We start from the raw sequence: 21,952 nt of genomic DNA, 5'->3' as shown, positions 1-21,952 counted from the left end.
CTGCAAACAGCTGTAAGTATATAAATATTACAATGTGAGAGCTTTCGGAGCCAGGGGCAGAGATGCTGCAAACAGCTGTAAGTATATGAATATTTCAATGTGAGAGCTTTGGGAGCCAGGGGCAGAGAGGCTGCAAACAGCTATAGGTATATAAATATTACAATGTGAGAGCTTTCGGAGCCAGGGGAAGAGATGCTGCAAACAACTGTAGATATATAAATATTACAACGTGAGAGCTTTGGGAGCCAGGGGCAGAGAGGCTGAAAACAGGTGTAGATATATAAATATTACAATGTGAGAGCTTTGGGAGCTAGGGACAGAGAAGCTGCAAACAGGTGTAGGTATATAAATATTACAATGTGAGAGTGGTTCAGGAGCCAGGGGCTGCAAACAGCTGTAGGTATATACATTTTACAATGTGAGAGCTTTGGGAGCCAGGGGCAGAGAGGCTGAAAACAGGTGTAGATATATAAATATTAGAATGTGAGAGCTTTGGGAGCCAGGGGCAGAGAGGCTGAAAACAGGTGTAGATATATAAATATTAGAATGTGAGAGCTTTGGGAGCCAGGGGCAGAGAGGCTGCAAACAGCTGTAGGTATATACATTTTACAATATGAGAGTGGTTCGGGAGCCAGGGGCTTTAAACAGCTGTAAGTATATACATTTTACAATGTGAGAGCTTTGGGAGCCAGGGACAGAGAGGCTGCAAACAGCTGTAGGTATATAAATATGCGTTGTGAGAGCTTTGGGAGCCAGGGGCAGAGAGGCTGCAAACAGCTGTAGGTATATAAATATGCGTTGTGAGAGCTTTGGGAGCCAGGGGCAGAGAGGCTGCAAACAGCTGTAGGTATATAAATATTACAATGTGAGAGCTTTGGGAGCCAGGGGCAGAGAGGCTGCAAACAGCTATAGGCATATACATACTACAATGTGAGAGTGGTTCGGGAGCCAGGGGCTGCAAACAGCTGAAGGTATATACATTTTACAACTCAGCATCTGAAATATTTACCATAAGAAATCCATACTGAATGATTTTCTCCGTGTATTCTCCTACAGTAAAATCACCAAGAGTAGGTTTCATGTACTCTTTGTCCATGAACTGCAGTGTCTCTGGATAATGTAGAGCCCGTAGCTCTATGTCAAGGTCCTCTGTCAACTCCGGCTTCTCACCCTGCATACAGGATGGCCGTTTCCTCCACATCCTTATCAGAAGTCTACAATAACAAAACCGACATGATTAGTTGATACACGATACAATCTTACTGTACAACGCTTGAATTGTCTGGTTATGAATTAATTAATAACACAAAAAGTATACTCACGGCTTGACGATGTCGGAGAACACCTTCGGTAGGGGTTTGAGGAGCATGTTGGTGAGAATCTGGAAGGACAGCTGGGACATACACGTCCCCTCACAGCTATCACGGTACTCTGATCCGAGACCTAAGATACCAGCATAGTCAAACCTCTACAAAAAAATACAGAATGCTGTTATAGTAAGACAGCAGTCAGTCAGGTGGTCGGGTGGTGCAGTAGATAGCACACTTGCCTGTCACCAAGGCGGTGGAGTTTGATTCCCTGATCGGACGTGAAAAGGTATGGGGTCACCTGCATGACCACGTGAGTTTCCTACGGTTTCCTCCCACAATAAGACCCCCACAAGCTATCATCCGGGTCAACAAGAGTGATGAATATATATATATATAAGTTGAAATAACTTGTTTCATAATTGTTGTAAAATAAATAACAAGAGGTCGTGAGGGCCTGAATGGCTCACCTGGATATCTAAGCAATCATAGCAAAATATTCTCCAAATGAGATCCAAGGAAATAGGCCAGACCCCAAGGCCAATCCTTGTAGCATATCTGTATTAGATTTTTCATGCCCATTAATTTATGTATGGTTATGGGGTGGGGATCTCAGCTGTGTCCAAGCTGTGAAACTAGGTCCCTAGGGTTGTGGCTAGACAGATAAGTTCTAATATCATGACTGCATTCGTCTCTTTATGCCCAGCATTTGCATATATATGTTTGGGGTGGGGATCTCAACCGTTTCAAAGTTATGAGGGACTATGTCTCCAAAGATGGAGCCAGACCCCAGGGCTGTCCTGGAAGCATATGTGCATTCTTCTCTTTATACTCAGCAATTGTATATATGGTTATAGGGTGGGGATCTCAACTGTTTCTGTTTTTGGCCCCACCCCTTAGCCCGGGGGTCAGCCCCACCATTTGTACAATTTTGAATCCCCACCACCTAGGGATGCTTCCAGTCAAATATGGTTGATATCCATTTCTTAGTTCCAGAGAAGAAGTCGCTTAAAGCAATATAGCCAAATTGCCCACTTTTGGCCCCGCCCCTCAGCCCCCAGGGGGATCAGCCCCACCAATTGTACAATTTTGAATCTCCACCACCTAGGGATGCTTCCAGTCAAATATGGTTGATATCCATCTCTTGGTTCCAGAGAAGAAGTCGTTTATAGCAATATAGCCAAATTGCTCCCTTTTGGCCCTGACCCTCAGCACTCTGGGCGGTCAGCCCCACCTTTTGTACAATTTTTATGCCCATCACCTAGGGATGCTTCCAGTCAAATTTAGTTAAATTCCAATCAGTGGTTAAGAAGAAGAAGTCGTTTGAAAAAATTGTTGATGTACGGACGACAGATACCACAGTATGATATAAGCTCACTTTGGTCCTTCAGACCCGGTGAGCTAATAAAAGTTTACATTTTTGACAGCTGATGAACAGCAGAACTCACCCCTCTGAAGAATGCGATGTAAAAACTTGATGCGTAGTTGTTTGCAAATTGAAATGCGAAGAGTTTGATGATCAGGGCATCATCATACATAGTCTGGGTTCTGTGGTTTTCTGTAAATACAAATTATATCTTTGTTTAGTCCGTTAAAGATAAAGTGCTGCCACGGTGTTAATTTTGACTGTGAGTGCTAGGAACTGTGAGAGATTTAAACAACAGTCCAATATAAATGTAGTGAAACTGGACTGGTTCGATCGCCAGCAACCAGGTTAACTCAATTGGTTAGAGAGTCCGTCTAGAGTTCGGAGGGTCCATCCTATTGGTATAAATTGTGACACAGTGACCTACTTTTGATATGTGATCCACCATTCAAAGGCAGTCAGTCAATCAAGCCTCATTTAGTTAACACTTACATGTATACAGTTAGAATGTTTGACTTACCCCAATCTGTCAGCTTCACAGCCAGGTAATCGTAAACCTGTGGAAGCAAATTAATGTAATAACTTACTTATTGATACAATCTGATTAACAAATACTGTGAGTAATCTCCACGGTGGATAACCTCTGGCATCAAAAAACGAAGAAAGGGCCATAACTCTGTAAATAGTTGTTGGGGTATATGAACTGATTTCAATATAAAATTAAATCCCCCTTCCCCTTTGATACTTGTATACAAACTACTGTTGGTGACAAAGCTATATGACATATGTTCCCGATAAAGTGACATACAGACAGTTAATTAAAAGGACAGACTGACGGACAGAGTGCAAACCTACAGCCCCCTCCGGTAGTACCAGCACAGGGCTAATTGATGTGGAAACATAACTTAATTGATTTGCAGTGATGTAAAAATTCCTTAAAAACTGGACATGTTCAGAGAAGGGAGATATTGTATTTAACGTAGACATGTTCAGAGAAGGGAGATATTGTATTTAACGTAGACATGTTCAGAGAAGGGAGATATTGTATTTAACGTAGACATGTTCAGAGAAGGGAGATATTGTATTTAACGTAGACATGTTCAGAGAAGGGAGATATTGTATTTAACGTAGACATGTTCAGAGAAGGGAGATATTGTATTTAACGTAGACATGTTCAGAGAAGGGAGATATTGTATTTAACGTAGACATGTTCAGAGAAGGGAGATATTGTATTTAACGTAGACATGTTCAGAGAAGGGAGATATTGTATTTAACGTAGACATGTTCAGAGAAGGGAGATATTGTATTTAACGTAGACATGTTCAGAGAAGGGAGATATTATATTTAACGTAGACATGTTCAGAGAAGGGAGATATTGTATTTAACGTAGACATGTTCAGAGAAGGGAGATATTGTATTTAACGTAGACATGTTCAGAGAAGGGAGATATTGTATTTAACGTAGACATGTTCAGAGAAGGGAGATATTGTATTTAACGTAGACATGTTCAGAGAAGGGAGATATTGTATTTAACGTAGACATGTTCAGAGAAGGGAGATATTGTATTTAACGTAGACATGTTCAGAGAAGGGAGATATTGTATTTAACGTAGACATGTTCAGAGAAGGGAGATATTGTATTTAACGTAGACATGTTCAGAGAAGGGAGATATTGTATTTAACGTAGACATGTTCAGAGAAGGGAGATATTGTATTTAACGTAGACATGTTCAGAGAAGGGAGATATTGTATTTAACGTAGACATGTTCAGAGAAGGGAGATATTGTATTTAACGTAGACATGTTCAGAGAAGGGAGATATTGTATTTAACGTAGACATGTTCAGAGAAGGGAGATATTGTATTTAACGTTGACATGTTCAGAGAAGGGAGATATTGTATTTAACAGAGACATGTTCAGAGAAGGGAGATATTGTATTTAACAGAAACATGTTCAGAGAAGGGAGATATTGTATTTAACGTAGACATGTTCAGAGAAGGGAGATATTGTATTCAACGTAGACATGTTCAGAGAAGGGAGATATTGTATTTAACAGAGACATGTTCAGAGAAGGGAGATATTGTATTTAACGTAGACATGTTCAGAGAAGGGAAATATTGTATTTAACGCAGACAGGTTTTCGGTTATTTCTGTTTGTTTCATGACTTCTACGTCCCAAATGGACTCAGCATGTTTTCTTTCTGGTATATCTCAAATACATTGATTTCCTTGGTGCGTTTTTATAGTTCCAAAGTATACAGTAAAACAGAATTTACTATGTGCATGCTTCTGCTGTGAGTTCACATCTATATGTCATATTTGTTTCTCTTGTTCCTTAGTACACATCAAAACCTATAACAAAGTTTTTTCCAATAGTATACTCTTTTCTTAGGAACCTTATGGGCCTAGGGTTTGTTATGCACATGTTTTATATGTCTTTTATATACATAAACTAACACCATCTTACCATCTATTTGACCTGACTGACCTTGCCGAGGATGAGGATGGAGACAGTGTTGAGTACCGAGGACACAACAGTGGTTGCTAGGAGACAGGAGGTGGGGTCCATGTTTGGGCAGTAGTCAACACTAGTGATGACACGGTAGATGATAATGGAGACGACACTGGTCAGTACGATCAGGATCATGAACATCAGCGTGGAGAATGAGGTGAGGTATCGGATGTTCTGCTTCTTGGTTGGGAAATACATCTCCTTGGCTTTTGTCACAGGGTCCTGAAATACAATTGTTCATTACGGACAAACTCAAAACAATTAAAACAGGTGCAATATAGTTTGAAGCTAATTTAAACAAAAAAATGAGAGGACTTTGGTACCATCTTTGTTAATCTGAAATCTGAAATTAAATACTCATCGTTCATCCTTGAAAAAAGATACCGGTGACTTCTTATCCTTCACTCAAACACTTGCAATATTATATGAAGAAGTAATAGAACCACATCAGTTTCCTCCATTATACAAACAGGGCACCAAATGTAGGTTAGTTTATGATTTGAATCTAGTGTTTTTGTACCTCCTTAAATGTTGTGCTGAAGAACTCGGGCCTGTCTGGTTCGTTAGCCTCATACTCCTGTACGTCCCAAAGGTAGGCACAGCGGGCACACTTCTGCTTCCATAGTTCCAGGAACAAGGTACCTATAGAGTTAAAATGTTGTAAAGAAATTATTCTTGTTTATTACACAGATACCTTTTTTTTTTTTAAATCATTGTGCATAAAAATACCAAGTATCAGACATAAGTGGAAGCATTATTCTTTTACACTTCAAAGTGTTTTGTCTACTTACCCCAAATACAAATGATCAAGGCAAAATACGGGGTGACCTCATTGTCAAAGGAACTTTTGATGATTTCCAAGGCCAGGCCAGCAAGGGAGGATACACTGTTTAATATAATAAAGGATGTAAAAAATATGATATAAATATCATCTGGTGACAGGCAAGGGAGGATATTTTTACTTACAATAGACAGAAAACAAAGATAGAATCAGAGTTAAAATATTCTTTAAGTTGATAGAGAATAGCTGACCACATATCAAACTGTTCAATAAACTTACTCTTCAGGAGCTGCTGTGGTATTTGGAGCCAGTGTTGTCGTGGTAGAAGACTGGTATGGCAATGTTGTGCTCTTGCCTGTTATACTATATAAACAGAGAAAAACTATTTTTTATGTCTAATAAAAATAATACTTTTTTCAAGTATCATCAAATCAAACTTTACCACCTTTAGTGAGCTGACTTAAATTCCAATAAAAAGACCTTATAGGTCAGCTAATTGTTTGAAAATTTTCCTATTGAGGTATGAGCTCTATAGCGTTTTTTATTTCATGGTTCTAACTTTCACAGGTTCAAACACTCATGGGATCAAATTTTCACAGGTTCAAACACTTATGGGTTCAAACTTCCACATGGTCAAACATTAATGGGTTCAAACTTTCACATGTTCAGGGGTTTCAACTTTCACATGATCAAACATTCATGGGTTCTAACTTTCACAGGGTCAAACATTCATGGGTTCAAATGTTCACAGGTTCAAACATTCATGGGTTCAAACTTTCACAGGGTCAAACATTAATGGGTTCAAACTCTCACATGTTCATGGGTTAAAAGGTTTACAGGATAAAACATTCATAAGGTTCCAACTTGAACAGAATTAAATGTCCATGGGTTCAAACTTTCACATGGTCAAACATTCCTGGGTTTCAACTTTCACATGGTCAAACATTCATGGGTTTAAACTTTCACAGGGTCAAACGCTCAAGGGTTCAAGTTTCACAGGTTCACACTTTCACAGGTTCAAACTTTCACAGGTTCAAACTTTCACAGGTTCAAACACTCATGGGTTCAAACTTCCACATGGGCAAACATTCACAGGTACAAACTTTCAAAGGATAAAACACTCATGTGTTTAAACTTTCACAGGTTCAAACACTCATGGGTTCAAACTTTCACAGGTTCAAACTTTCACAGGTTCAAACGTATATGGGTTCAGCTTTCACAGGGTCAAACATATATGGGTTCAGCTTTCACAGGGTCAAACACTCAAGGGTTTCAAATTTCATAGGGTCAACCTTTCACAGTGTCAAACTTTCATGGGTTTCAAATTTCATAGGTTCAAACATTCACAGGAGCAAACTTTCACAGGGCAAAATTGGTTTAAACCCTCCATATGATTATGGATCAGAACCATCCACTCACCTGAGGTAGAGACCGTACAAGAAGATGGCAAACCCCAGCAGCATAGGAACCCACAGAGAAGTGATTAGCAGGCCACTCCAGGCAAAGTAGAAGGCAATCTTCTCCCCAAAGTAGTTGCGTATTTTCATGAGAGGCTGGTATTTGTACAGGGATGTCCACCGTTTGTCTAAGTCTTCTCTTGGATCGTCCTGGATATTAAAGTTCTGATTCAGTTCTTTCTTATGCTCCTTCTTCATCCTGGATTCGGCATCCTCGTATTTAATGGAGCATTTGGACACATCATGGAGAATGAGTGAGTCTGTGTATACTTCCTTCATCCTCAGGTAGGGTAAAGCTGTTAACAGTGAACCAGAGTAGGGTAAAGCTGTTAACAGTGAACCAGAGGAGGCAACACTAGAAACAGTCAACCAGGTAGGGTAAAGCTGTTAACAGTTAACCAGAGTAGGGTAAAGCTGTTAACATTGAACCAGAGTAGGGTAAAGCTGTTAACAGTGAACCAGAGGAGGCAACACTAGAATCAGTCAACCAGGTAGGGTAAAGCTGTTAACAGTTAACCAGAGTAGGGTAAAGCTGTTAACAGTGAACCAGAGTAGGGTAAAGCTGTAAACAGTGAACCAGAGGAGGTAACACTAGAAACAGTGAACCATGAAGGGTAACACTGTAAACAGTGAACCAGGTAGGGTAAAGCTGTTAACAGTGAACCAGAGTAGGGTAAAGCTGTTAACAGTGAACCAGAGGAGGTAACGCTAGAAACAGTCAACCAGGTAGGGTAAAGCTGTTAACAGTGAACCAAAGTAGGGTAAAGCTGTTAACAGTGAACCAGGTAGGGTAAAGCAGTTAACAGAGAACCAGAGTAGGGTAAACCTGTTAACAGTGAACCAGAGGAGGTAACACAAGAAACAGTGAACCATGTAGGGTAACACTGTAAACAGTGAACCTAGTAGGGTAAAGCTGTTAACAGTAAACCAGAGTAGGGTAAACCTGTTGACAGTGAACCAGAGGAGGTAACATTAGAAACAGTGAACCAGAGTAGGGTAAAGCTAATAACAATGAACCAGGTAGGGTAAAGCTGTTAACAGTAAACCAGAGAAGGGTAAAGCTGTTAACAGTGAACCAGGTAGGGTAAAGCTAATAACAATGAACCAGGTAGGGTAAAGCTGTTAACAGTTAACCAGAGTAGGGTAAAGCTGTTAACAGTGAACCAGATTAGGGTAAACCTGTTAACAGTGAACCAGAGGAGGTAACACTAGAAACAGTGAACCATGTAGGGTAACACTGCAAACAGTGAAACAGAGTAGGGTAAAGCTGTTAACAGTGAACCAGAGTAGGATAAACCTGTTAACAGTGAACCAGAGGGGTTAACACTAGAAACAGTGAACCAGAGTAGGGTAAAGCTGTTTAACAGTGAACCAGGTAGGGTAAAGCTGTTAACAGTGAACCAGAGTAGGGTAAAGCTGTTAACAGTGAACCAGGTAGGGTAAAGCTGTTAACAGTGAACCAGAGGGGTTAACACTAGAAACAGTGAACCAGGTAGGGTAAAGCTGTTAACAGTGAACCAGGTAGGGTGAAGCTCTTAACAGCAAACCAGAGTAGGGTAAAGCTGTTATCAGTGAACAAGAGTAGGGTAAAGCTGTTAACAGAGAACCAGAGTAGGGTTAAGCTGTTAACAGTGAACCAGAGTTGGGTAAAGCTGTTAACAGTGAACCAGAGTAGGGTAAAGCTGTTAACAGTTAACCAGAGGAGGTAACGCTAGAAACAGTGAACCATGTAGGGTAACATGGTAAACAGTGAACCTAGTAGGGTAACAATGTAAACAGTGAACCAGGTAGGGTAAAGCTGTTAACAGTGAACCAGGTAGGGTAAAGCTGTTTACAGTGAACCAGGTAGGGTAAAGCTTTTAACAGTGAACCAGGTAGGGTGAAGCTGTTAACAGTAAACCAGAGTAGGGTAAAGCTGTTAACAGTGAACCAGAGTAGGGTTAAGCTGTTAACAGTGAACAAGAGTAGGTAACGCTAGAAATAGTGAACTAGGTAGGGTAAAGCTGTTAACAGTGAACCGGAATAGGTAACGCTAGAAACAGTGAACCAGGTAGGGTAAAGCTGTTAACAGTGAACCAGGAAGGGGAACGCTGTTAACAGTGAACCAGAAAGAGTAAAGTTGTTAACAGTGAACCAGAAAAGTTAACACTAGAAACAAGGAACCAGGTAGTAAACTGCTGTAAACAGTGAACCAGAGTAGGTAAAGTGTGTTAACAGTGAACCAGAGTAGGTAACGCTAGAAACAACGAACCAGGTACGGTAAAGCTGTTAAAAGTGAACTAGAGGAGGTAACGCTAGAAACAGTGATCCTGGTTGTATAACACTGTAAACAGTGAACCAGGTAGCATAACACTGTAAACAGTAAACCAGGTAGTATAATACTGTAAACAGTGAACCTGGTAGTATAACACTGTAAACAGTGAACCAGGTAGTATAACACTGTAAACAGTGAACCAGGTAGCATAACACTGTAAACAGTAAACCAGGTAGTATAATACTGTATACAGTGAACCTGGTAGTATAACACTGTAAACAGTTAACCAGGTAGTATAACATTGTAAACAGTGAACAAGGTAGTATAAAACTGTAAACAGTGAACCAGGTAGTAAAACACTGTAAACAGTGAACCAGAGGAGGTAACACTAGAAATAGTGAACCAGGTAGTATAACACTGTAAACAGTTAACCAGGTAGTATAACACTGTAAACAGTGAACAAGGTAGTATAACACTGTAAACAGTTAACCAGGTAGTATAAAACTGTAAACAGTTAACCAGGTAGTATAAAACTGTAAACAGTTAACCAGGTAGTATAAAACTGTAAACAGTTAACCAGGTAGTATAAAACTGTAAACAGTTAACCAGGTAGTATAACACTGTAAACAGTTAACAAGGTAGTATAACATTGTAAACAGTGAACAAGGTAGTATAACACTGTGAACAGTGAACAAGGTAGTAAAACACTGTAAACAGTGAACCAGGTAGTAAAACACTGTAAACAGTGAACCAGAGGAGGTAACACTAGAAATAGTGTACCAGGTAGTATAACACTGTAAACAGTGAACCAGGTAGTATAACACTGTAAACAGTTAACCAGGTAGTATAACACTGTAAACAGTGAACAAGTTAGAATAACACTGTAAACAGTGAACAAGGTAGAATAACACTGTAAACAGTGAACCAGGTAGAATAACACTGTAAACAGTGAACAAGGTAGATTTACACTGTAAACAGTGAACAAGGTAGAATAACACTGTAAACAGTGAACAAGGTAGTATAACACTGTGAACAGTGAACAAGGTAGTATAACACTGTAAACAGTGAACCAGGTAGTATAACACTGTAAACAGTGAACCAGGTAGTATAACACTGTAAACAGTGAACCAGGTAGTATAACACTGTAAACAGTGAACCAGGTAGTATAACACTGTAAACAGTGAACCAGGTAGTATAACACTGTAAACAGTGAACCAGGTAGTATAACACTGTAAACAGTGAACCAGGTAGTATAACACTGTAAACAGTGAACCAGGTAGTATAACACTGTAAACAGTGAACCAGGTAGTATAACACTGTAAACAGTGAACCAGGTAGTATAACACTGTAAACAGTGAACCAGGTAGTATAACACTGTAAACAGTGAACCAGGTAGTATAACACTGTAAACAGTGAACCAGGTAGTATAACACTGTAAACAGTGAACCAGGTAGTATAACACTGTAAACAGTGAACCAGGTAGTATAACACTGTAAACAGTGAACCAGGTAGTATAACACTGTAAACAGTGAACCAGGTAGTATAACACTGTAAACAGTGAACCAGGTAGTATAACACTGTAAACAGTGAACCAGGTAGTATAACACTGTAAACAGTGAACCAGGTAGTATAACACTGTAAACAGTGAACCAGGTAGTATAACACTGTAAACAGTGAACCAGGTAGTATAACACTGTAAACAGTGAACAAGGTAGTATAACACTGTAAACAGTGAACCAGGTAGTATAACACTGTAAACAGTGAACCAGGTAGTATAACACTGTAAACAGTGAACCAGGTAGTATAACACTGTAAACAGTGAACCAGGTAGTATAACACTGTAAACAGTGAATAAATTGGCTAACTACAGCATTCTTTACAAACCTTTCATCATCAGGTAACTTAATTCTACAAACAGTAAACATGTTAAAGAGGTTAAATATAGTAATCCTTCTTTGTCTTTTCAATGTCCATGTCATTTTTATTATAGAAGACCCATGTAATGTATTTAGACAGGTATGGACTATCTATTTGTACTTCATGCAACGTAATTAAGAAATGCATTCAATTACCTATTTTTTGTAACTTCTTTTCTTCTTCATCATCTTCATCGTCATCGTCATCATCATCTAGACATACACAGCACTGTCTCGTAGCTGAAGCATCAATTCACAAATTAATTAAAGTTGTGTCTGCAATTTCATTTTTTATTCTTTCCCTAACTGAATATTGTTTTGCAATATGCTTAATTCCCTGCACTGTTATCACAGTTCTTTATATGTAATGCTTCTAGTTGTCATAAAATTACAAATCTGTATTTCTAACTTTAGCTGGAATATAAATTTACATACACAGAAACACCCCTCCCCTCCATCACCCCCATCTGTTCTTCCTCATCCTTACCCAACACTTGCTTCTTACACCAACCCTCCCCTCTATCACCCCCATCTGTACTTCCTCATTTTTACCCATCCACCACTTGTTCCTCACACCAACCCTCCCCTCCATCACCCCCATCTGTACCTCCTCATCCTTACCCACCACTTGCTCCTCACACCAACCCTCCCCTCCATCACCCCCACCTGTACTTCCTCATCCAACCATCATCTGCCCTTCACACTACCACTCCCAATTCTTACCCCACTTTCCCCTCACACTACCACTCCCAATTCTTACCCCACTTTCCCCTCACACTACCACTCCTCATTCTAACCCCACTTGACCCTCACACCACCTCTTCCTACCCTCCCCCTTTCTTTGCCCCTCCCACAACCCTATCCCCCATCTCCCCTGACTTGTCACATTCATACATCTGTTTAACCTTCCTCCTTTCTACTCACGTCCTTTGCTGTCTTTCAGTTGAAAGTCCATAGCCTCAAGATCAGTTCGAATATCCAAGTTGATCAAAATATGTTTTACCTGTGACAAAAAATCAAACTAACTTTCTCATTGCATCTAGATAACACCTTATCAATGTGTATATACCTTGTGGTATATATCTCAACAATAAGTTCACAAATACATTTCTTGGGGGAAAAACTGTTTTATGGTAGCAAGATTTTTTTCGTTATGTTGTTGATATGATCTTGTTACCAATAGGGACCTAACAGAGACCGGGCCTTGTTATGTTAGAGATTACTACTTACCAATAGGGACCTAACAGAGGTCGGGCCTTGTTAAGTTAGAGATATCTACTTACCAATAGGGACCTAACAGAGGTCGGGCCTTGTTATGTTAGAGAGATATCTACTTACCAATAGGGACCTAACTGAGGTTGGGCCTTGTTATGTTAGAGATATCTATACTTACCAACAGAGACCTAACAGAGGTCGGGCCTTGTTAAGTTAGAGATATCTACTTACCAATAGGGACCTAACAGAGGTTGGGCCTTGTTTTGTTAGAAATATCTACTTACCAATAGGGACCTAACAGAGGTTGGGCCTTGTTATGGTAGAGATATCTACTTACCAATAGGGACCTAACAGAGGTCGGGCCTTGTTATGTCAGAGATATCTACTTACTAACAGGGACCTAACAGAGGTCGGGCCTTGTTATGTTAGAGACATCTACTTACCAATAGGGACCTAACAGAGGTCAGGTCTTGTTATGTTAGAGATATCTACTTACCAATAGGGACCTAACAGAAGGTCTGAAGAATGTGTTGGGTTCCTCGTGACCCTTGTAGATATGGTAACGGTCCATGATGAAGGGCGTACTTTCAAAGTCCTCTGCAGCATAAGAAATGTATAGTGTCTTAAAGGGCAACATCAACATTACACATAGTTTCAAGTGTGGTACACTGTATTAACAATAGTCAGTGTGTTAAGGGAAATATAATAAAATAGTCAGTATGTCTAGGGAAATATGATTAAATAGTCAGTGTGTCAAGGGAAATATGATAATATAGTCAGTGTGTCAAGGGAAATATGACAAAATAGTCAGTGTGTCAAGGGAAATATGATATATAGTCAGTGTCAAGGGAAATAAGATAAAATACTCAGTGTGTCAAGGGAAATATGATAAAATAGTCAGTGTGTCATGGGAAATATGATAAAATAGTCAGTGTGTCAAGGGAAATAGGATAAAATAGTCAGTGTGTCTAGGGAAATATGATATATAGTCAGTGTCAAGGGAAATAAGATAAAATACTCAGTGTGTCAAGGGAAATATGATAAAATAGTCAGTGTGTCTAGGGAAATATGATAAAATAGTCAGTGTGTCAAGGGAAATATGATAAAATAGTCAGTGTGTCAAGGGAAATAGGATAAAATAGTCAGTGTGTCAAGGGAAATAGGATAATATAGTCAGTGTGTCAAAGGAAATTTGATAATATAGTCAGTGTGTCAAGGAAAATATAATGAAATAGTCAGTGTGTCAAGGGAAATATGATAAAATAGTCAGTGTGTCAAGGGAAATATGATAAAGTCAGTGTGTCAAAGGAAATTTGATAATATAGTCAGTGTGTCAAGGGAAATATGATAAAGTCAGTGTGTCAAAGGAAATTTGACAATATAGTCAGTGTGTCAAGGAAAATATGATAAAGTCAGTGTGTCAAAGGAAATTTGATAATATAGTCAGTGTGTCAAGGAAAATGTAATGAAATAGTCAGTACGTCAAGGGAAATATGATAAAATAGTCAGTGTGTCAAGGAAAATATTATAAAATAGTCAGTGTGTCAAGGGAAATATGATAAAATAGTCAGTGTGTCAAGGAAAATATGATAAAGTCAGTGTGTCAAAGGAAATTTGATAATATAGTCAGTGTGTCAAGGGAAATGTAATGAAATAGTCAGTATGTCAAGGGAAATATGATAAAGTCAGTGTGTCAAGGGATATTTGAACAATATCATACCAATGTCCTCGGGATCAGGATCGAAAAAGTCTTTCTCTTTTTGTCGCAGCCATCCCCGAAATGATCCACAGCACTGTCCTTCAGGGGGGTTGTCATTTCTGGTTTCTGGTTTGGCTTCTCTCTTCAGTTTCCATGGCTGTTTGCTGTTTGTCGAGGCAGGCGGAGGATCTGCTCCTGTATATTGCTGAAATTGTCGCAATAAAATCGTAAAGGATTCCATAGCTGATCTATATGAAGCAATCTGACAAGCAGACCTGTTTCACAAACAGTCAACACCAATGTGTAGGTAACAGTGACTCCTAGGTCTGTACTCTAAAATCAACACATTTAATACATACCTTGAGGTTACAAATACCACAGGAATACTACAGGATTTGATGATTCTCTTTAAAACAGGTTCCAGATTGTTTTGGAAAAATTAAATTATAAAAACTAATTACCATGCTTTCTATCTGAATAATTTTTTATTCTGGATACAAAAATGAAAACTCTCAGTGGCACTTAAAGATATCAGATTAATAAGTGTCATACAGGGATTGACTTGACTCAAAAGTTCAATGCAGAGCAGCAATCTGGAGGGTGGGCATGTCTTTGTAACCCTAATCACCAGTCAAAAGGTTCATTGTACTATCTACCATAGTTTTATTGACAAAAAAGTATCATTAAATGAAAAGTTGACATGTGAAAATCCTTCTCTGTATCACATATCAATTGTGTATGCCACTTTCCCATAAGTGTCCTGATTGGGTTCACTGATGTTACAGGCCTATTGCACCACTTTATAAGGTATCATCTTTAGTGAATTCCATCAGAATCAGAAACATGTTAATTGTTAAATAATTAACCTCATTATATAAAAGCCAATAATATACTGAAATTTCACCTAGCATTGATTATGGACTACATGGGGTATTGGGGTAAAAGTCGCACAGAGGAGGGATGTGGTAAGGAAAGTGTTCCTAGGAAGCATCACATTATATACCTAGCTGCTAAACAGAAAATAAACAAAACAGCAGACAAAGAACACCAGACTAGGAGAAACATACACGTACACATGCATCTGTGGTATAAACTTATGTCAATCACAAACTGAAAATACATGCCAGAGATACTTCATTGATCTGGATATAAGCCTATGCCTGGCAATAAGCCTATGCCTGGTTATAAGCCCACTCATATTTATTGCAGTTCAGTAAAAAGCTAACAAATGCTATTTCATTCTGCTTTGATGAGTCACCTCTTTATTTTGATGAAGAGATTATGTGTTGGCACCCTGGGGTTATTGGAGGATAAATACAGTAATTATGTATGAACCATTGATCTGGCTATGGTAAATGTTGTTGATATTGAATTTAAATTCTTACATTAAAATTTGAGTTGATGGCTCATAAGTGATAAACATTTATAGACACGAAACTAAGGGATTCTATATCTGAAATATCACCAAACTTTATCTGTGAAATTTCACACAAGGAGAGATGTAGGGTAATACAAAACAAGCAGCTCTATCATGACACAAGCAGCATGCACTTTGCTTACTGATGTTGCTACCTGCTTCGCAGACATTCGTTTGGCCTTTTCTTTCATAAGTATATTTCTCAGGGTCTGTGCTGTACATTTCTGAAATGAAGTTTTCAAACCATCCCTAAAATTCCTGAGGTCTGCAGCAAACATATCATCCATTTTTGGTTAAGGCAGGTGTAAGCTTGTGTATTTAGGAAATTACCCTATACATTTATTACCAAACCATGTTTGGCCTATTCAAATTTCGGTACCAGTTTCTAGGAAATTGTAGTTTGATAGAGATTTTGATAGATTTGTATGCAAGAGACTTTGATAAGTTTGTATGCTAGCGACTTTGATAAGTTTGTATGATAGAGACTTTGATAGGTTTGTATGCAAGAGACTTTGATAGGTTTGTATCAAGAGACTTTGATAGGTTTGTATGTGGCACCCGGTTAGATTTGTTAATTCATTTTAATTCCTTATATTCCTAAAGATTCACTAAAATATATTGAGTCTTATTAGGATTACTTTGTCTAACAATGTGTCGTTGATTTTAATCCGTAATCCGCGCTCCGCATCCGCAATCGCTGTCGCCTAGTCTCGTGTGTTACTTTCGTTTTGAATGGAATGTATGAGAGTGTGACGTAATTGTGAATGTTGTATACCTGTTTGACCAGTGACAAACTGACCTCTGACACCTGTCGCATTGCGTGATATTTCCCGCTTCAATGTTTTCTTTGCTTCTCTGTCCTTTCTTTTCCATTCACTTCCTATCTGCTCCTGGTAGAGGCAACATCGCCATATATACATACTTACGAAATATACATACCTGGCAGATTATACTAGTGGATCCCCGGTACCACATACAGGGTAAGCTATTGGTCAAATACAATATATAAGCTATTGCTAAACTTAATATTTATGCTGATAAATATTAATGCTCCATAATTTATATTTATTGGGAATGCTATAACGTGCCGTAAATTGCTCATATATAATTATGGGTGTGGTTATTGACTAAGTGAACACTTTCCTTATTGAACACTGATTTTATACTTCGGTGTAGTCTACTGGTATTATAAGTATTATGTGAACCATATTCATATATAGTTTTCTAGGCTACTTTAAATAATTGTTTTATAAACCTTACGTCTTTTAAAGTATCGTACGTTACAACGTGAATTGTCCATATGTAAATGTATTGTTAGGCGAGTTCGTTTCTGTATATTGTCTCATGTGTGTTTTAATATTGTTACAGGGAAATAAATACCCACTAAATCAAAGATATATGGTATTCGTCATCTATTGCAAAAGAACCCAAACACCACATGTATGCAAGAGACTTTGATAGGTTTGTATGATAGGGACTTTGATAGGTTTGTATGCAAGAGACTTTGATAGGTTTGTATGATAGAGACTTTGATAGGTTTGTATGCAAAAGACTTTGATAAGTTTTATGCTAGTGACTTTGATAAGATTGTATGCTAGAGACTTTGATTAGTTTGTAGAATAGAGACTTTGATAGGTTTGCATGCAAGAGACTTTGATAGGTTTGTATGCAAGAGACTTTGATAAGTTTGTATGATAGAGGTTTTGATAGGTTTGTATGCAAGAGACTTTGATAAGTTTATATGCTAGCGACTTTGATAAGTTTGTATGATAGAGACTTTGATAGGTTTGTATGCAAGAGACTTTGATAGGTTTGTATGATAGAGACTTTATTAAGTTTGTATAACAGACATTTCTAAACAAATTAGAGTTATAAAGTTATAAATAAAATTGTGTGTAAATATTATGGTTAACTAAGTATAATTACACTCTGGGTCCTCTTGAATAAAACATCTCAACTCAAAGGTTTCCCATAGACTATACATTGCCTGAGATTTTCCTCAACTTTTAGATGTTAGAAGTGGTCCCTGATTAACCTACAGTAAACTTAATTAATTTCTCAGACTGAAGCAAAATATTTTCTAGCGTAGAACGTTCCAACCAAAGCTCTGTCTCCATTATCTGTTGTACTTTCTGTTTAAACCTGTCTTATTAAGAGGAATAACAAGGACATTCTTTTGTCTATAGGACCCGAGTTATTCTAACCACAATAATACAATTAGTACAATAAAGTGGTCACCTAGTGTAGAATTTTCTGTCAACAACTGAAGACAGTTAACTCTGAAGACACATTTAGACTCTTCCAATTCAATGGTTGGAATAGTGAATCCTGAAATTTCAGGGGTGAATGAGTTAAAAGCTTTGAATTTACAATGATAAATACTTACAGAATCCAGTCTCATTTCTAAATTCACAATCTCTGCTTCTTTACAAAGTCTCTCAAATGAGCAATGTAACATTTTATACACATTATTTCCATGTTGCTTCTCCTTAATTTTGAATTGTTCCTGCTTCAACCTTTTCTCAAAACAGTCTCGTAAGATATTCCGTCTGAGGCGTTCCCTTTTTTCCTCAGCGTCCTCCTTTTCATCGTCCCTGTTCCTCGGGTGAACCAATACCAAATCAATCCTTTTTTCCGATTTTTTCCTGTTCGGGTTTTCAGAAACTCTTTTAAGAGTTTGTTTGAATCTGTGAGAAGCTTCCAGAAGAGTTCCTAGTCTACTCCGCGGGGCCCCACTACCCTTCTTCCGCGGTTTATTGACACGAGACATGCTTGTTAGTGGCTGTGATCAGTTTTATAAATTATTTCTATAAAAATCCTCCAAGGTTAACATCCATGTTGAGCAATGGGGACTAGAGACACCTATAAAAAAAATAAAAACATTAAAAAACATTAAAAAAATATCAAACATGCCATGGATTAAATCAGTTACCTTATATGATTTTATAATTTAATTAGTAAAATAGTCATCGTCCAAAATCCAATAGAAGATCGGTGGCTGTATGCATAATACAATCCCTTTAAAACAATGGTGAAACACACAAGTATTTCATTTGAATATATAAAACATCTGTGTTTTCAATGAAATTAACAAGCATTTACAATGAACGTTCTGTCAGGTAACAATGCTTTATAATCTATTACACAAGTTATTGATTTATGTTCTGGAAAGTGCATACTCATAATATTTACAGTGATAATGACCTGTAACGCACAGCAGACAGAGATAATGTGTGTAGTTAGTGCATCAATATTTCATATACCCATTACAGAGATACCGGACACAGACAGTGCATAGTCAGCTGTATTTAGTAAAATGTTATCTATCGTAACATCCCAGACAAGTGAGTAAAGGCATCCTAAATAACAGGAAAGTGAAAATGCGATGGACAGACAGGAATTCACACTCGGACTTCCTAACTTGTAATTCTGGATGGTCTGTTGAACCTACTAAGTTACCTGGACACAGACAGTCACCCGGCCCAGTTCTGCTACATTCCTCCCTCTATTTTCTTCACTGCTCAAGACAACTCTATTTACAACCCAGGTTCGGGTATATCCCTATGCCATTAATATTCAACCAGTACTTGAAACAAGGTTTGGTCACAGGAGAGGGAAAATACCAGACCAGGATTCAAACCCAGGACCTCCTAGCTCTAGACAGACCGGGTTATCATAAATGTCTCTGGTAGCATTTAGTTATGACACTTAATATCCTCGACTTAAATATGAGACACCATTAGAGATCCCCTGCATGTCCCACAGTTGTTTATCGCAAATACAGTAACCTCCCCTTAATTTTATTTTGGATATAATTGACAGTAGAACAGTTGAGGCAGAACACTTCCATTGACTTAAAGTGGCTCAGTTGGTTGGAGAGATAAATTTAGTGAATTTATCTTCATAGATAATAAAGTCCAAAGATCAAATCCCATCTAGCACTTTTGAATTTTCTGCTCTCAGAATACTGTTGTTGATTATGAGTTTTTTTCATTTCATCTTTATTATTTTTGATATAAGTCCTGAAAGATATGCATGGTTTTCTTTTAAGAACAGATTTTTTCAAAGCTAAAGTCAAACGCGCCATAAGAAGCTCACGGCTTTCAATCGGCGTCATCGCTATATAACTATATGAACTATATAAGTCGTACTGGAAAAAAAATGTTTCCAATGCATATTTAGTTGATTCTGCTAATACTACAAAAGTAATTAGTAATTTCACATTAAATGTAATGGGTTTTGTTCAACAAAATTACAAAATTGACATTCAAAGATGAAGTATGTGTGCTATATAGACCAGGACATCCTAATAAAATATTAGGACCTAATAGGTACATGCCTTTATAGCATCATTGCCATCATCAGTGATCCGACAAATTTCAGCCATATACATTTAAGTGCTTTTTAACTGTTTACTTGTTTAATGATAATGTAACACATACACCACAAATCATCTAATTACAACATCATCCTATCTGTCGTGACGTTTAATCACAATATACAGTTAATGTAATGATCAGTCCGGGTTAACACGGCCTAATTTATATACAGCAGGTGCTTGTTGACAGACCGTTATAATAACAGAACACACCGTTATCTACACGAATACTCCACATATTTAGTGGAATTCGTGTTCTGATATTTTACAATCTGTTGATGAATCGACATCGGTTATAAATTGTGATTTTCAAGGTACATACTTACCGCTAACTCGTTGTGGACAAGTGTCATATTTTGAAGCATGCGACAAGCTGTTGACATGTTGCCATGTTGTAATGGGAGATAACTCCGAAACGTCGTGGACCTGCAGGGTGACAGTTGATCAATCAATTATGGCATGTCTGAACTTGAACAGTGGCCAATAGACCTAACGCCATCTCTAAACAAATAGCGGCATATGGCATTGCTATGTACATTATAAATACATGTGTATACAACTTAATTCTTACTTTATATCACACAAATAGCAACACTGCTTCCCTGTTTTTGGAATATGAAATATACGTCTATATAATTAAAATACACGATAATGCATAATCAGGACTACTTCACACCTGATGTAACACCTATATGTATCGATTATATAACGCTCACCGTTAATTTAAAGTTTTATCATTCTATAAATATTTAGGTAGAATCTATCTCCGTGATGAGACCGACCCAAAACGCTTCTAATCTGCATGTAATTATACAGTCAGTGCCTCTAGATATACTGTTTAAAAGGCGTAATTGTGAGTCATAAAGACGTGTTTAATGATGATAGTGCAACCAAGCGGTGTGACTCTATATATATTACATGGGCGTTTTCGATACATTTTCGCACTGTTATTAAATATTGGTGGACCGAAAGCGTATTTAAAGCCGAGCGCCTTTATTTATTTATTTCTTTTACAGAAAGATAATTTTCAAGACACAGACCTGCAGACCATATCATTTAAAAGAAATATATATATATATATATATTACAACTTAAAGGATCGATAAAAGTTCTAGTTGCGTTCCCTTCAGAAACTAACAGTTTTCCCGCCGGAATTTATGAATTGACGTAGATTTTACCAGCACTAGCAGTGCACCATTTCGGCTGTTTCCCGCCCACAGCCCGGTTAGACGATTTACAGGAACGGGCAGGAACGGGCAGAAACGGGCAGGAACGGGCAGAAACGGGCAGGAACGGGCAGAAACGGGCAGGAACGGACAGAAAATTATTGATTATTAAATATATTAATTATATATATATTATATATATTTAATTAACAGTATCGGGTATAAGATATAATTGATAAAATGACTGCAGTTACATGATCGGTGCAGAATCGGACTTAATCATATAGAATTATGTCCTTATTACTTATGAATTTACGGTATTATACTTTTTTCGGGTATAAGATATAGATATTAGATATATTTAAGTATCGTTATCGAGTATAAGGTATATTTGTTAAAAGGATTGCAACAAATTAAGAGTATTGTATTGATATGGATCGGGCAGGAACAGGCGACGATTTACAGGAACGGGCAGAAACGGGCAGA

The 21,952-nt window shown here is 38.0% G+C and overlaps 1 protein-coding gene across 4 annotated transcripts in view; it reads right to left on the bottom strand.

Moving 5' to 3' along the window:
- LOC110456549 (anoctamin-7-like) overlaps window positions 1–20,709 on the bottom strand; it is a 44,919-nt gene extending 24,210 nt beyond the window's left edge. The window contains exons 1-16 of one of the 4 annotated variants that reach the window (XM_021507348.1): window positions 20,627–20,709; window positions 18,309–18,784; window positions 16,066–16,146; window positions 14,527–14,710; window positions 13,303–13,403; window positions 12,516–12,594; window positions 11,748–11,831; window positions 7,384–7,717; window positions 6,244–6,327; window positions 5,975–6,069; window positions 5,704–5,825; window positions 5,160–5,405; window positions 3,194–3,230; window positions 2,756–2,865; window positions 1,323–1,468; window positions 1,010–1,214 (exon numbers count right to left, since the gene is read on the bottom strand). In XM_021507348.1, the coding sequence (XP_021363023.1) occupies window positions 1,010–1,214; window positions 1,323–1,468; window positions 2,756–2,865; window positions 3,194–3,230; window positions 5,160–5,405; window positions 5,704–5,825; window positions 5,975–6,069; window positions 6,244–6,327; window positions 7,384–7,717; window positions 11,748–11,831; window positions 12,516–12,594; window positions 13,303–13,403; window positions 14,527–14,710; window positions 16,066–16,146; window positions 18,309–18,692 (2,292 nt within the window). In that variant the 5' untranslated portion in view covers window positions 18,693–18,784; window positions 20,627–20,709. Of the gene's footprint in view, window positions 1–1,009; window positions 1,215–1,322; window positions 1,469–2,755; window positions 2,866–3,193; window positions 3,231–5,159; window positions 5,406–5,703; window positions 5,826–5,974; window positions 6,070–6,243; window positions 6,328–7,383; window positions 7,718–11,747; window positions 11,832–12,515; window positions 12,595–12,929; window positions 12,934–13,302; window positions 13,404–14,526; window positions 14,711–16,065; window positions 16,147–18,308; window positions 18,785–20,626 lie in introns of those variants that run through there. The other 3 variants (XM_021507349.1, XM_021507350.1, XM_021507351.1) reach the window with 3 other exon arrangements.
- Window positions 20,710–21,952: the final 1,243 nt, after the last annotated feature.

Source organism: Mizuhopecten yessoensis, unplaced genomic scaffold (genome assembly GCF_002113885.1).
Source record: "Mizuhopecten yessoensis strain PY_sf001 unplaced genomic scaffold, ASM211388v2 scaffold8807, whole genome shotgun sequence".
NCBI classification, from domain to species: Eukaryota; Metazoa; Mollusca; class Bivalvia; order Pectinida; family Pectinidae; genus Mizuhopecten; species Mizuhopecten yessoensis.
The sequence above is the reverse complement of the archived record's forward strand: the minus strand, read 5'-3'. Positions and strand labels throughout refer to the sequence as shown.